General features: G+C 40.6%; 1 protein-coding gene and 1 long non-coding RNA gene across 4 annotated transcripts; one reads left to right on the top strand and one right to left on the bottom strand.

Moving 5' to 3' along the window:
- Positions 1–219: 219 nt before the first annotated feature.
- On the top strand, positions 220–3483 carry LOC112223165. The gene is made up of 5 exons (XR_002949252.2): positions 220–662; positions 755–1030; positions 1154–1277; positions 1460–1623; positions 1706–3483. It is a non-coding gene; the product is annotated as an uncharacterized LOC112223165 (long non-coding RNA).
- A 2326-nt stretch (positions 3484–5809) lies between these two features.
- On the bottom strand, positions 5810–10806 carry LOC112223154 (voltage-dependent calcium channel subunit alpha-2/delta-2-like). 3 transcript variants are annotated; one of them, XR_002949250.2, is made up of 5 exons: positions 10683–10806; positions 10415–10549; positions 9828–9924; positions 7147–7246; positions 5810–6802 (listed from the first exon to the last, which is right to left on the bottom strand). XR_002949250.2 is itself a non-coding variant. In XM_024386169.2 (4 exons), the coding sequence occupies exons 3-4, from the start codon at positions 7195–7197 to the stop codon at positions 6590–6592; spliced, it is 264 nt and encodes an 87-aa protein (XP_024241937.1). In that variant the 5' UTR covers positions 7198–7246; positions 10415–10552; positions 10683–10804; the 3' UTR covers positions 5810–6589. The 3 variants fall into 3 exon arrangements, 1 of the variants encoding a protein (XP_024241937.1); XR_002949249.2 differs by having other exon boundaries at positions 10415–10552; XM_024386169.2 differs by lacking the exon at positions 9828–9924 and having other exon boundaries at positions 10415–10552; positions 10683–10804.
- Between the last annotated feature and the right edge of the window lie 1522 nt (positions 10807–12328).

Raw genomic sequence — 12328 nt, forward strand, 5'->3', positions numbered from 1 at the left:
TGCCCGTCTCCGGAGTCTGACCAGAAGACCGCCTCGTTTCCCTCTTTTTCGGAGTCGTTTTTTTGGGTCGCTGCATGGAATCCACTCCGTTGTACTGTTTGTATGCCAGAACACATGATCCGCGTCGCGAAAAACATATTCTTGGTCGTACTGATGGTGAGTTGACGCTGATCTTATATTCAGTAGTTCTTCTCGACTGTATGTAATGAAACCTAAGATGACCTGGGGTACTAATGTAAGAAATAACACGTAAAAAAACAAAAAACTGCATAGTTTCCTAGGAACTAGGCGAGGTGGCCATCTCTGTCGGCGCCGGAAGATGATGACATTCTATAGTGAGTGATGCATGTGGATACATTTTTTTTGCATGTGGCTACATTTTTTTTCTGTAAATCATTTTCAGAACGCAATCACATTATGTTGGACAGCTTTATTGCTTTCTCCATGTTTTTGAAATGTATAAGCATTTAAATGACCTTTTACAGACTACTTCTACAAACGAGGCTACACTTGTGGCAGCACCTATTCCTTTGGCACCCCATCTTCTGCACTTCTTGTCGCCCCCCTCCACCTATACCACTTTCTGTGGCCCCTCCACCATTCCCCGAGGCTTATCGTCCACCTTCACCACACTTTTCTGTTGGTGTTGGTGATGACAATGAGTAAGTCATCCCTGTAAATAATGAAATGTCTTGTTATTACAGATGAATTGTGGGAAGTATCTGAGCTTTGTTATTCTGAATGTCTCTTTTAGTGTTGACCTCCAAACACTGCTGAAGTTAATGAGATGCCAACCAAATGAATGTGATGATGGACAATGTTTATGATTGCGCAATGAGAGGCTTTAAGAGAGCCCACTTTAATCCGGAAGCAAAGGTATACATGGTTTTTAGGGATGCTGACGGAAAAGGGGCAGCTGATGAGGGTGGTCCCTCAAGAGAATTTCTCTGGCTGCTAATGAGTGCCATCCATTCCTCTGCAATATTTGAGGGACCTGATTGACAAAAATGCCTTTCTTGAAACTCTCAAGGTGAGTTACACTTTTAAACCAACAAAGACACATTTGTTTATGGCAATATATATAACTTTAGTAAGACATTTGATTTTTGTATGTAATGTGTCCTTTATTTACTGTTTGTCTTCTGTGTGACAGCAACATGGGGGTGTAGAGACACATTTTTTCAGAGAGGCTATACAGGCAAGTGTGTGGCCTACAACCTCCTGTGCCAGAACTGAAATAATTTGCAGAATATGACTTCAGACAGAAGTTGGAGAAGGTAAGTAACTTTATACTGTGATGAATGTTATGTTACTGTTAATTTGCACTAAGTTTAAAAAAAAATTGGGTTGTAGTTCATGAGAACTTTTCCACATGGATTTGGTTTATTTTTGTTGGCAGTCGATCTTTAAGGGTAGTGATAATCAGTTTATTGTTTTGCTAATATTTCCCAAAACACAGTTCAATAAACAATCTAAGATCCAGTTAGCACAAACTGTTGACGAGGCACAGGAAGTGGTCATGTTGGGTCCAGTGCGATACATTCGTACATTGGAGAGGGATGCCCTGGTGGAGTCAGCCACAAAGTTCTACTTAGAAAGCAGGATACGGGATGCTCTTGAGCAGTGAGTTTCCATATATCTAAGGAATCTCAAGTTTAGTTAAATTCTTCAGGGCAAATTCATATACTTTTTTTTCCCTTTATAGATTCAAAGAGGGTCTGGAGTGTCTAGGTCTCCTGTCTTACATGAATAGACACTCAAGCCTCTTCAGAGAGGTTTTCATCTATGCTGAGAAACCTCTTTTGGCCAAAGACATAGCTTCTCTCTTCCACGCAGAGCGCTCCCCACCTGGTACCAATCAAAGTTTTCAAAAACATTACAAACAACCAGAATCAATTGGACACAGTAATACATGATGCAGCTTTAATATTTAAATAAATGTATGATTTCTTAGTGGGTAATAAAGGTAAATAAAGAGCAATAGAGAGAGGAGTCATGTGTTTCTGGAGGGACTGACTTCTGGAGGTGGAAGGTTAGATGCAAAACCATGATCATTGAAGTAACACATCAGTAAAACATCACCTAATCACTCTCACGACTGTGGGACAGCATTTTGTAGCCTTATTCTTCCATGGGCCCCCTAAGAATGTAATAGATAAATGAAATCCCAAACTACTTTCACTTAAGAGTATTGTGTTCTCCAACAAGTGTTACTTATGGACTTTAATGTTGCAGCAAGTTTGAGGGTAGTGGAGAAGCACAAGTGGGACTTTGAGTGAAGCAACTAAGGGCAGAAAAGGATATCAGGGTGCCCAGGAACTTGAAGCTGCTGATCATCTCCATGTCAATGTACAAAAGATGGGAGAATGGTCAAGTATCATCTACTTTGTCAGGTCCCACAGCTCCTTCATGTACTCATGTGTACCGTGGTAGTGTCGGGTCCATTCTGGGGATACACATTCTTATACTGTAAAAAATCTCATTTGTTATTACAGGATTTACACCCAGAGCCTGCTAACCAGCGTGTGGGTAAGGATGGTGTTGAAAGCAGAGCTATAAAAGAAAATGCACTCTGACATATTTAAAAATGTATAATTGACATTTGTTGGGACAATAGGCAAACTGGGGTTGTGCATAGTGTAGCACAATCTATTGTTCCAGTTTTTCAAAAATTGATATCGACTGGGCTGCAGTAAGAAGCTTCGATATCATAACTTCTTACATCCTTTCCTGGTACACCCACTGACACGGGTGTATATTTAGCAGCTGTAGGCGTTAACTTGACGTGCAGGACCGCTTGCAGCCGTTTATTTGACACATGTTGAACTGCCTGCAAGCACATTTGCACCTCTTATTTGACGCGTGTATGCGTTAATTTAGCGCATGAAGACGTTAATGTAACGCGTTACGCGTTAATTTAGCAGCTGCACCTGTTGACTTTACACACGTAAGCATTAAAAAGATCGCGCTTTGACCACGTACTTTCAGACCCAAACGGCGTTCCATAGTGCACCCATGTCTGAGTAGATTGAGAGAACGATTTGGGGATTGTTGAGCTGCTGCTGACAGCCAGGTGGAGAGCGAAGAGGAGCAGCTTGGACGAGACTATCCGCGGAGGGAAAGCAGAGGATAGCACCCAGGCCAGCCAGAGAGAAGGTTTTACTTTGGTAAACTTCGAATAGGGAAGTGCAAATAGCGAATAAAAAATTATCCAAGTTGAGGAAGACCCGCGATCTTTACACCAGCAAAACAAAATAATTTGCACCAGACAACAAGGAAAGTGTTGATTTGCTCCACCATAAACATATAGTTTAAAAACTACTAGTCACAAACGACTTGACATGCTACCATCTAGGATACAGGATCTGCATGCTGCGTGTGTGAAATTACACATGGAATCATGTAGTAACCAAAAAAAAGTGTTAAACACATTCAAATTGATTTTAGATTCTTCAAAGTGGCCACACTTTGCCTTGGTGACAGCTTTGCACACTCTTGGCATTCTCTCAAGCAGCTTCATGAGGAATGCTTTTCCAACTGTCTTGAAGGAGTTCTTTGAAGAATCTAAAATATATCTGTTTAACAGTATTCAGACCCCAAGCTTGTAGCGTCATACCCAAGAAGACTCGGGCTGTGATTGCTGTCAAAGGTGCTTTAACAAAGTACTGAGTAAAGGGTCTAACTACTTATGTAAATGTGATATTTCAGTTTGCAAACATTTCTAAAAAACAGTTTTTGCTTGTTAATTATGGGATATTGTGGGTAGATGGATGAGGAAATGTCTTTCTTTAATCTATTTTAAAATAAGGCTGTAACAACAAAATGTGGAAAAAGTGAAGGGGTCTGAATTCTTTCCGAATGCACTGTATCTGTGGTCCTAGCCCCACCCCTATCTATCATTATTTTCTGCCTAACACCTATTTTTGCACTTGCATCTGCAAACTATTTTTTCAGCCACCCACTAACCCACACTTTTACTGTCACCCTAGGCTTTCTAAAACCACAAGCTCCTCCCCCCCACATCCACAGGATTTCCTGCCTCCTTCTAACAGTCTAACCTGGCTGGGGTTGTTCTCAGTCAATCTTGCACCCTTAATATACTTTTAGCTACATTTCATCACCATTACTAGTTTTAAAGATTAACACTTATTATTCCCTTTACTATTCTAATTTCACTCAATTCTAACCTCACTCTAACCTAATTCTATTTCTCCAGTTACATCTTAAACATCCAACATCCCACCATCCTCTTATTTCAACATTCTAACATATCACTATCAACCTAAGACCTTATCCTCCAAGCCTAATAGACATAGTCCAAATATACTGTACCTTAAAACCAACATCTCATCCTTAACCATTTTACTATATTACTTAAGTCAACCTTTAACATTCAACATATTTAACCTTTAATTATTATTTTAATAAATTCCAGTCCCAATTAATTTTCTTTGTCTTATTTTCTAAGGCAATGTCAATTTTTCTCTGTTCGTTCTTCTTTGTGCTCCATGTGTGAGTGTAAGTAAAACTTCTTCATGGGTGTGTGAGTGGGGCCTTCCTATTCATACTTTCTGCCTCTAAAATGTCACAGAATACTAGGCCTTAGTCTGTCATTCTGAGAGTATGTATGTATGTATGTTCTGAGTATACAAAACATTAAGGACACTTGCTCTTTCCATGACATAGACTGCCCAGGTGAATCCATTTGAAAGCTATCATCTCTTATTGATGTCACTTATTAAATCCACTTCAATCAGTGTAGCTGAAGGGGAGGAGACAGATTAAAGAAGGATTTTTAAGCCTCGAGACAATTGAGACCGATTGTGTATGTGTGCCATTCAGAGGGTCAATGGGCAAGACTAACTATTTAAGTGCCTTTGAATGGGTTCTGGTAGTAGGTTCTTGTCAAGAACTGCAACGCTGCTGTATTTTTCACGCTAAACAGTTTCCCGTGTGTATCAAGAATGGTCCACCACCCAAAGGACATCCAGCCAACTTGACACAACTGTGGGAAGCATTGGAGTCAACATGGACCAGCATCACTGTCAAACGCTTTTGACACCTTGCTGTTCTAAGGGAAACAGGGGGGGTCCTTAATGTTTTGTACACTGTGTGTGTGTGTCTGTGTGCGTGTATAATATTTCAATTGTGGAGGTTAGTCATAAAACTCACAGTACTATAAAACAGAAGTTATCAAATACACTGCACACCACAATAGCATTAAATCAAAGGAACACAAATCACAAAGAGCTGAAGAGAAGAATATCAATAGCATTTAATCACCAAATATCATGTATAAACATTTAGAGATTAAAAAAAATAATGTAGCTGACAAATGTTGTACAAAGTTGGCCTTCTTCCGTTGACTGCTTTGAGTCATCTGTACAAAACACGAGGTGACATGGACGACTGCGCACAAGGAGAGGAAACGCTGTCCCAAGCAAACAACAATAGCAGCAAACCAAAAGTAGCAGGACAGGAAAATGGTCCAATTCACACATTTATCAAGAGAACATCCCTGGTCATGCCTACTGCCACTGATCTGGTGGTCTCACTAAACAAAAATGCCTAATTTTGTAAATTATGTCTGAGTGTTGGAGTGTGAGCCTGGCTATCCGTAAATATGAGACAAGAAAATGATGCTGTTTGCTTAATATAAAGAATGTGAAATGATTTCTACTTTTACTTTTACTTTTGATACATTTTATATTTAGCAATTACATTTACTTTTTATACTTGAGTATATTTAAAACCAATTACTTTTAGACTTTTACTCAAGTAGTATTTTGCTGGGTGACTTTCACTTTTACTTTAGTCATTTTTTATCAAGGGATCTTTACTTTTACTCATGTATAAAAATTGAGTAGCCTAATTTTTCAACCACTGCGCAAAACGAACTTGCCCACTGGAACCTCTTCCCCAGACAAGACGTGTGGTTAGTAGCTACTCTAGAGAAAATGGGCTTCCAGAAAGTTGTTCAACAATCTTGGGCAGATGGCCAGGATATGGATTAGTCAGTGTCCGGTAAACAACAATTCCAGGAAGCAGTGCCAGGAGAACTGGCTGACCCAGGATCAGCTGTGTAAGAGGCACTAGTGTTAATCCTTATGGCACAGATGGCGCTGATCTCAAAATAGAAACCTAGAGGGAGAGCAGAGAGAGTTGGAGGGGGATAAAAAGAGAGTCTGATTTCGGTCTAAATTTTGACCAAATGTGTAGTTACTGCTGTTTGCAATCGAACGGCATTATATGCTCAGCCTTTTCTTATCCCCAGGTGCACATATGTTAACTAACGCACAGGGTGATTTAGAGGAAGGCAAGGTTGATACTGTAACTGTAAAGTATATTTAAGCAATAAGGCAAGAGGGCGTGTGGTATATGGCCAATATACCACGGCTAAGGGCTGTTCTTAGGCACGATGCATCGCGGAGTCATTGAGAGCCACTCTTAAATGTTCTGCTGGTTGTCCTGTTATCTGTAATGAACTGTCCTTCATGTGTTTGCTCAAAGAACAAAATAGCAAGCACACACAGTTTCTTTGGAAAATGTCCTTGTCTATTTAATAGTAGAAGCCCTAAAGAATTGGGCATCACTCGTACAGAATGCGGTCGTTCAGAGTGTTGAGCTTTAAGTCATTCACGTTTAGTAGCTGATTGAAGGCAAAGTGGAAACCAGACTTGTAGTCTGTGGTGCCTTTAGCTTGCATGAGCTTTACAGCCTCTTTGAAGATCTTCTTGTTGCGAACGTTGGCCTGGACCAGGTGTTTGAAGCAAGGGACCACTGCCTCTGCCTTTTCATTAAACTGAAACATGAAAGGAGAGAGAATGACAGAGCAGAAATGGGATTGAGGAACAACAATGAGAGAGCAGGCTAGATAGAGAGCAAGAGAGACAGTGAGAGAGCAGGCGAGATAGACAGCAAGAGATAAAGACTGTTAGTGAAGGAGGAAATTGGTTAAGAACAAATGAATAACCGTTCATATGAGTGATTGCTGTGATGTTTAAGGTTGTGCAACATGTTTTATGCTGATATCTATGAAAATAGTACGAAATACAATTCTACACAAAAAAAAGGAATGTATAACCAATGAAATGTCAATCCCAGGTGTAACTACAGTAACTACCACACTATCACAGACACACTCACCCTGGCCACGTTGACATAGTCGTCATCAGACAGAGTGTCCAGCATCTCCATCACTGATGACTTGATCAGCTTCAAAGTGAGGCCGCTCACACTGCCACTCCTGGGGGGGGACAGGTATCATGAGACACGCTTGCAGGCACGCACACATGCAGTAAATTAGTTAGTAGACCAAGAGAGTTCCAAACCTCTCTGCCAGTAACAGCTAGTTTTCACCTCCCCACTCAGACCCCTCCCAGACAGTCCTAGCAAAATTCTTGCTTGAGAAATTGTTCTTTGCCAAAAATCAATTAGTTTATTTTTGACAATTTTAATTGAAAAAATATCATGGTAAGGTACTTCATTGTTGCCTAGAAATGATAGATAAATCAGGTAATAGCTAGAAACTCAGTGAGTGCATCCCAAATGGTATCCTATTCCCTATATACAGTAGTGCAGTACCAGAGGCCCTGGTAAAAAATACAAAGGGAAGTCCAGGAAGTATTTTAATGTCCAGATACACTAAATGACCAAAAGTATGTGGACACCTGCTCGTCGAACATCTCATTCCAAAATCATGGGCATTAATATGGAGTTGGTCCCCCCTTTATTGTTATAACAGCCTATAACAGAAGATTTCCACTAGATATTGGAATATTGCAGTGGGAACTTGCTTCCATTCAGCTACAAGAGCACTAGTGAGGTCGGCACTGATGTTGGGCGATTAGGCCTGGCTCGCAATCTGCGTTCCAATTCATCCCAAAGCTGTTTGATGGGGTTAACGTTAGGGCTATGTGCAGGCCAGTCAAGTTCTTCCACACCAATCTCGACAAACCATTTCTATATGGACCTCGGTTTGTGCACAGGGGCATTGTCATGCTGAAACAGGAAAGGGCCTTCCCCAAACTGTTGCCACAAAGTTGGAAGCACAGAATCGTCCAGATTGTTTATTGTATGCTGTAGTAAGATTTCCATTCACTGGGACTAAGGGGCCTAGCCCAAACAATGAAAAACAGCCCAGACCATTATTCCTCCTCCACCAAACTTTACAGTTTGCACTATACATTGGGGCAGGTAGTGTTCTCCTGGCATCCGCCAAACTCAGATTTGTCCGTCGGACTGCCACATGGTGAAGCTTGATCCATCACTCCAGAGAACGCGTTTCCACTGCTCCAGAGTCCAATGGCGGCGAGCTTTACACCACTCCAACCGATGCTTGGCATGGCGCATGGTGATCTTAGGCTTGTGTGCGGCTGCTCGGCCATTGAAACCCATTTCATGAAGCTCACAGACAAACAGTTCTTGTGCTGACGTTGCTTTCAAAAGCAGTTTGGAACTAGGTAGTGAGTGTTGCAACCTTGAAGACATTTTTGATGTCCTACGTGCTTCAGGACTCGGCGGTCCCGTTCTGTGAGCTTGTGTGGCCTACCGCTTCACGGTTGAGCCGTTGTTGCTCCTAGACGTTTCCACTTCACAATAACAGCAGTTCCAGTTGACAGCGGCAGCTATAGCAGGGTATACATTTGACAAACTGCCTTGTTGGTGCCATGTTGAATGTCACTGAGCTCTTCAGTAAGGCCATTCTACTGCCAATGTTTGTCTATGGAGATTGCATGGTTGTGTGCTCGATTTTATACACCTGTCAGCAATGGGTGTGGCTGAAATAGCCAAAACCACTCATTTGAAGGGGTGTCCATATCCTTTTGTATATATATTGTAGGTTATTGTCCACCTGAAAGGTGAATTCCTCTTTCAGTGTCTGGTGTAAAGTAAACTGAAGCAGGTTTCCTCTATGATTTTGCCTGTGCTTAGCTCCATCCTGTTTCTTTTCATTCTGAAAAACTCCCCAGTCTTTGCCGATGTCAAGCATACCTATACCATGATGCAACTACACCATGCTCGAAAATAAGGTTGCAGTTACTCAGTGATGTGCCGTGTTGGATTTGCCCCAAACATAAGGCTTTGCATTTTCAGTATTACTTTAGTGCCTTGTTGCATACAGATGCATGTTTTGTGTATTTGTATTCTTCTTTTCATTCTTTCATGTAGTTCATTATTGTCCATTGATCCATGTTATTTATGTTTTGGTGACATGGTTACATCCCTAAGCAGTTTCCTTCCTCTCCTGCAGCTCAGTTCAGAAGGAAGGCTGTATCTGTGGTGTGTGTGTGTGTGGTTTAATACATCATCCACAGCATAATTATTAACTTGACCATGCTGAAAGATATATTCAATGTCTGATTTATTATTGGTACCCATCTACCAATCACTGCCCTTTTCTTTATGAGGCTTTCGAAAAGCTCCCTGGTCTTTGTAGTTAAATCTGTGATTGAAATTCAATACTTGACTGAGGGACCTTACATATGTTGTATGTATGGGGGACAGAGGAAGGGGGTAGTCATAAAAAAATACAGAGTGAGTCATATCATATATTATGTTATTTGTTAGGCAAAATTTTACTTCTGAACTAATTTAGACTTGCCTAAACAAAGGGCATGAATACGTACTCAACGACTATATTTTTGTTATTTAATTTGTATTAATTTGTCAAATTGTGTAGAATTTTCTTTTGACTTTTACAATAAAGTATTTTGTGAAGATCAATGCCAAAAAAAATACAACTAAATCTATTTCATTCACACTTTTTAACGCAACAAAATGTGAAGAAAGTTCAAGGGGGTGAAGACATTTTATAGGCTCTGTACCTGTCATGGTGTGGCGGTAGTGTTGCAGTCTCCTAAGCGCATAATCCCACCTCTACAACATTTCTGTTATCCATTGCTTGACATGGGCAGGAGCTCCCTGGAGAGGAATACAAGCACCTCAAATTTTGGGCACCTTGAGCTCTTGTTCCTCTTATAGAATATTAGCTCAAAAGAATTGTGGAGCCCCTGCACCTAAATATAAACAGTACCGGCACCCAAAATTGAGTACCAGTACCTATTTGAGTCCAAGTCAAGCACTGCTGTTCTCCCCTCTACTAACTTGTAAACCTAATACTTTCCACCTGTCTAAATTAAGATTGAAAAACACTCTAGCCCTTTTCACACACAAAGCATACAAAGCATGGTATGAAGTTTTTCTGCACCGAAAAAATTAACACAAACATTATTGAGGAGACAAACTCTCTGCCAAAATATTTGTTGTTTCACAACCATTGTGTCAAATGTGTTGTAAATCAGTTGACCTACCCAAGTGTGTACAGGGCCATAGTCTCAACTGAGCAGCAAATGACTGCTAAATAACATAATAACAAGACATTCACTGTCCATTGCACTAATGCGAAACTCACCTCCTTTGTAGATGTCTGTGGGGATCTGAACGGCTGTGAAGGAGTAGTTGACCTTATTTTGAAGTTAGGGTCATACACAAACTCCACCTGTAGTGGAGGGTTCACTGTTTCCCCATCACCATCTTGCAGGGAGTACTGCTAACACACGTACACACATAGATACACACACACACAATATTACTACCACTTCATTCTTCAGCAGATTTCAAAAGCTTTACCAACAAATGAGAGAGGATGTGTAGAAATTAGCTTTTCACTTTCTACTCACAGTCTAGCTCTGCCTTGGAATCATAATACGTCATGTTCCACTCCTGGTAGAGAGCAAAACAAAACAGATATACAGTTGAAGTCGGAAGTTTACACACACCTTAGCCAAACACATTTAAATGCAGTTTTTCACAATACCTGACATTTAATCCAAGTAAAACTCCCCTGTTTTAGGTCAGTTATGATCACCACTTTATTTTAAGAATGTGAAATGTCAGAATAATAGTAGAGAAAATTATTTATTTCAGCTTTTATTTCTTTCATCGCATTCCCAGTGAGTCAGAAGTTTACATACACTCAATTAGTATTTGGTAGCATTGCCTTTAAATTGTTTAACTTCAAACGTTTTGGGTAGCCTTCCACATGCTTCCCACAATAAGTTGGGTGAATTTTGGCCCATTCCTCCTGACAGAGCTGGTGTAATTCAGTCAGGTTTGTAGGCCTCCTTGCTTGCACTCGCTTTTTCAGTTCTGCCCACAAATTTTCTATAGGATTGAGGTCAGGGCTTTGTGATGGCCACTACAAAACCTTGACTTTGTTGTCTTTAAACCATTTTGCCATAACTTTGGAAGTATTTGCAACCAAGCTTTAACTTCCTGACTGATGTCTTGCGATGCTGCTTCAATATATCCATATAATTTTCCTGCCTCATGATGCCATCTATTTTGTGAAGTGCACCAGTCCCTCCTGCAGCAAAGCACCTCCACAACATGATGCTGCCACCCTCGTGCTTCAGTTGGGATGGTGTTCTTCGGCTTGCAAGCCTCCCCCTTTTTCCTCCAAACATAACGATGGTCATTATGGCCAAACAGTTCCATTTTTGTTTCATCAGACCAGAGGATATTTCTCCAAAAAGTAAGATCTTTGTCCCCATGTGCAGTTGCAAACCGTAGTCTGGCTTTTTTATGGAGGTTTTGGAGCAGTAGCTTCTTCCTTGCTGAACGGCCATTCAGGTTATGTCGATATAGAACTTGTTTTACTGTGGATATAGATACTTTTTTACCTGTTTCCTCCAGCATCTTCACAAGGTCCTTTGCTGTTGTTCTGGGATTGATTTGCACTTTTCGCACCAAGGTACGTTCATCTCTAGGAGACAGAATGCGTATGACTGCTGCTTGGTCCCATGGTGTTTATACTTGCATTCTATATTTTGTATAGATGAACTTGGTACCTTCAGGTGTTTGGAAATTGCCGAGGTGGAGGTCTACAATTGTTTTTCTGAGGTCTTGGCTGATTTCTTTTGATTTTCCCATGATCAAATCAAATCAAATCAAATCCATGTCAAGCAAAGAGGCACTGAGCTGGAAGGTAAGCATTGAAATACATCCACAGGCACACCTCCAATTGACTCAAATTATGTCAATTAGCCTATCAGAAGCTTCTAAAGCCATGTCATCATTTTCTGGAATTTTCCAAGCTTTTTAAAGGCACAGTCAACTTTGTATGTAAACTTCTGACCCACTGGAATGGTGATCCATTGAATTATAAGTGAAATAATCTGTCTGTAAACAATTGTTGGAAAAATGACTTGTGTCATGCACATAGTAGATGTCCTAACCGACTTGCCAAAACTGTCGTTTTACTAACAAGAAATTTGTGGAGTGGTTGAAAAACAAGTTTTACTGACTCCAACCTAAGTGTATGTAA

Source organism: Oncorhynchus tshawytscha, linkage group LG02, assembly GCF_018296145.1.
Source record: "Oncorhynchus tshawytscha isolate Ot180627B linkage group LG02, Otsh_v2.0, whole genome shotgun sequence".
Lineage (NCBI taxonomy): Eukaryota > Metazoa > Chordata > Actinopteri > Salmoniformes > Salmonidae > Oncorhynchus > Oncorhynchus tshawytscha.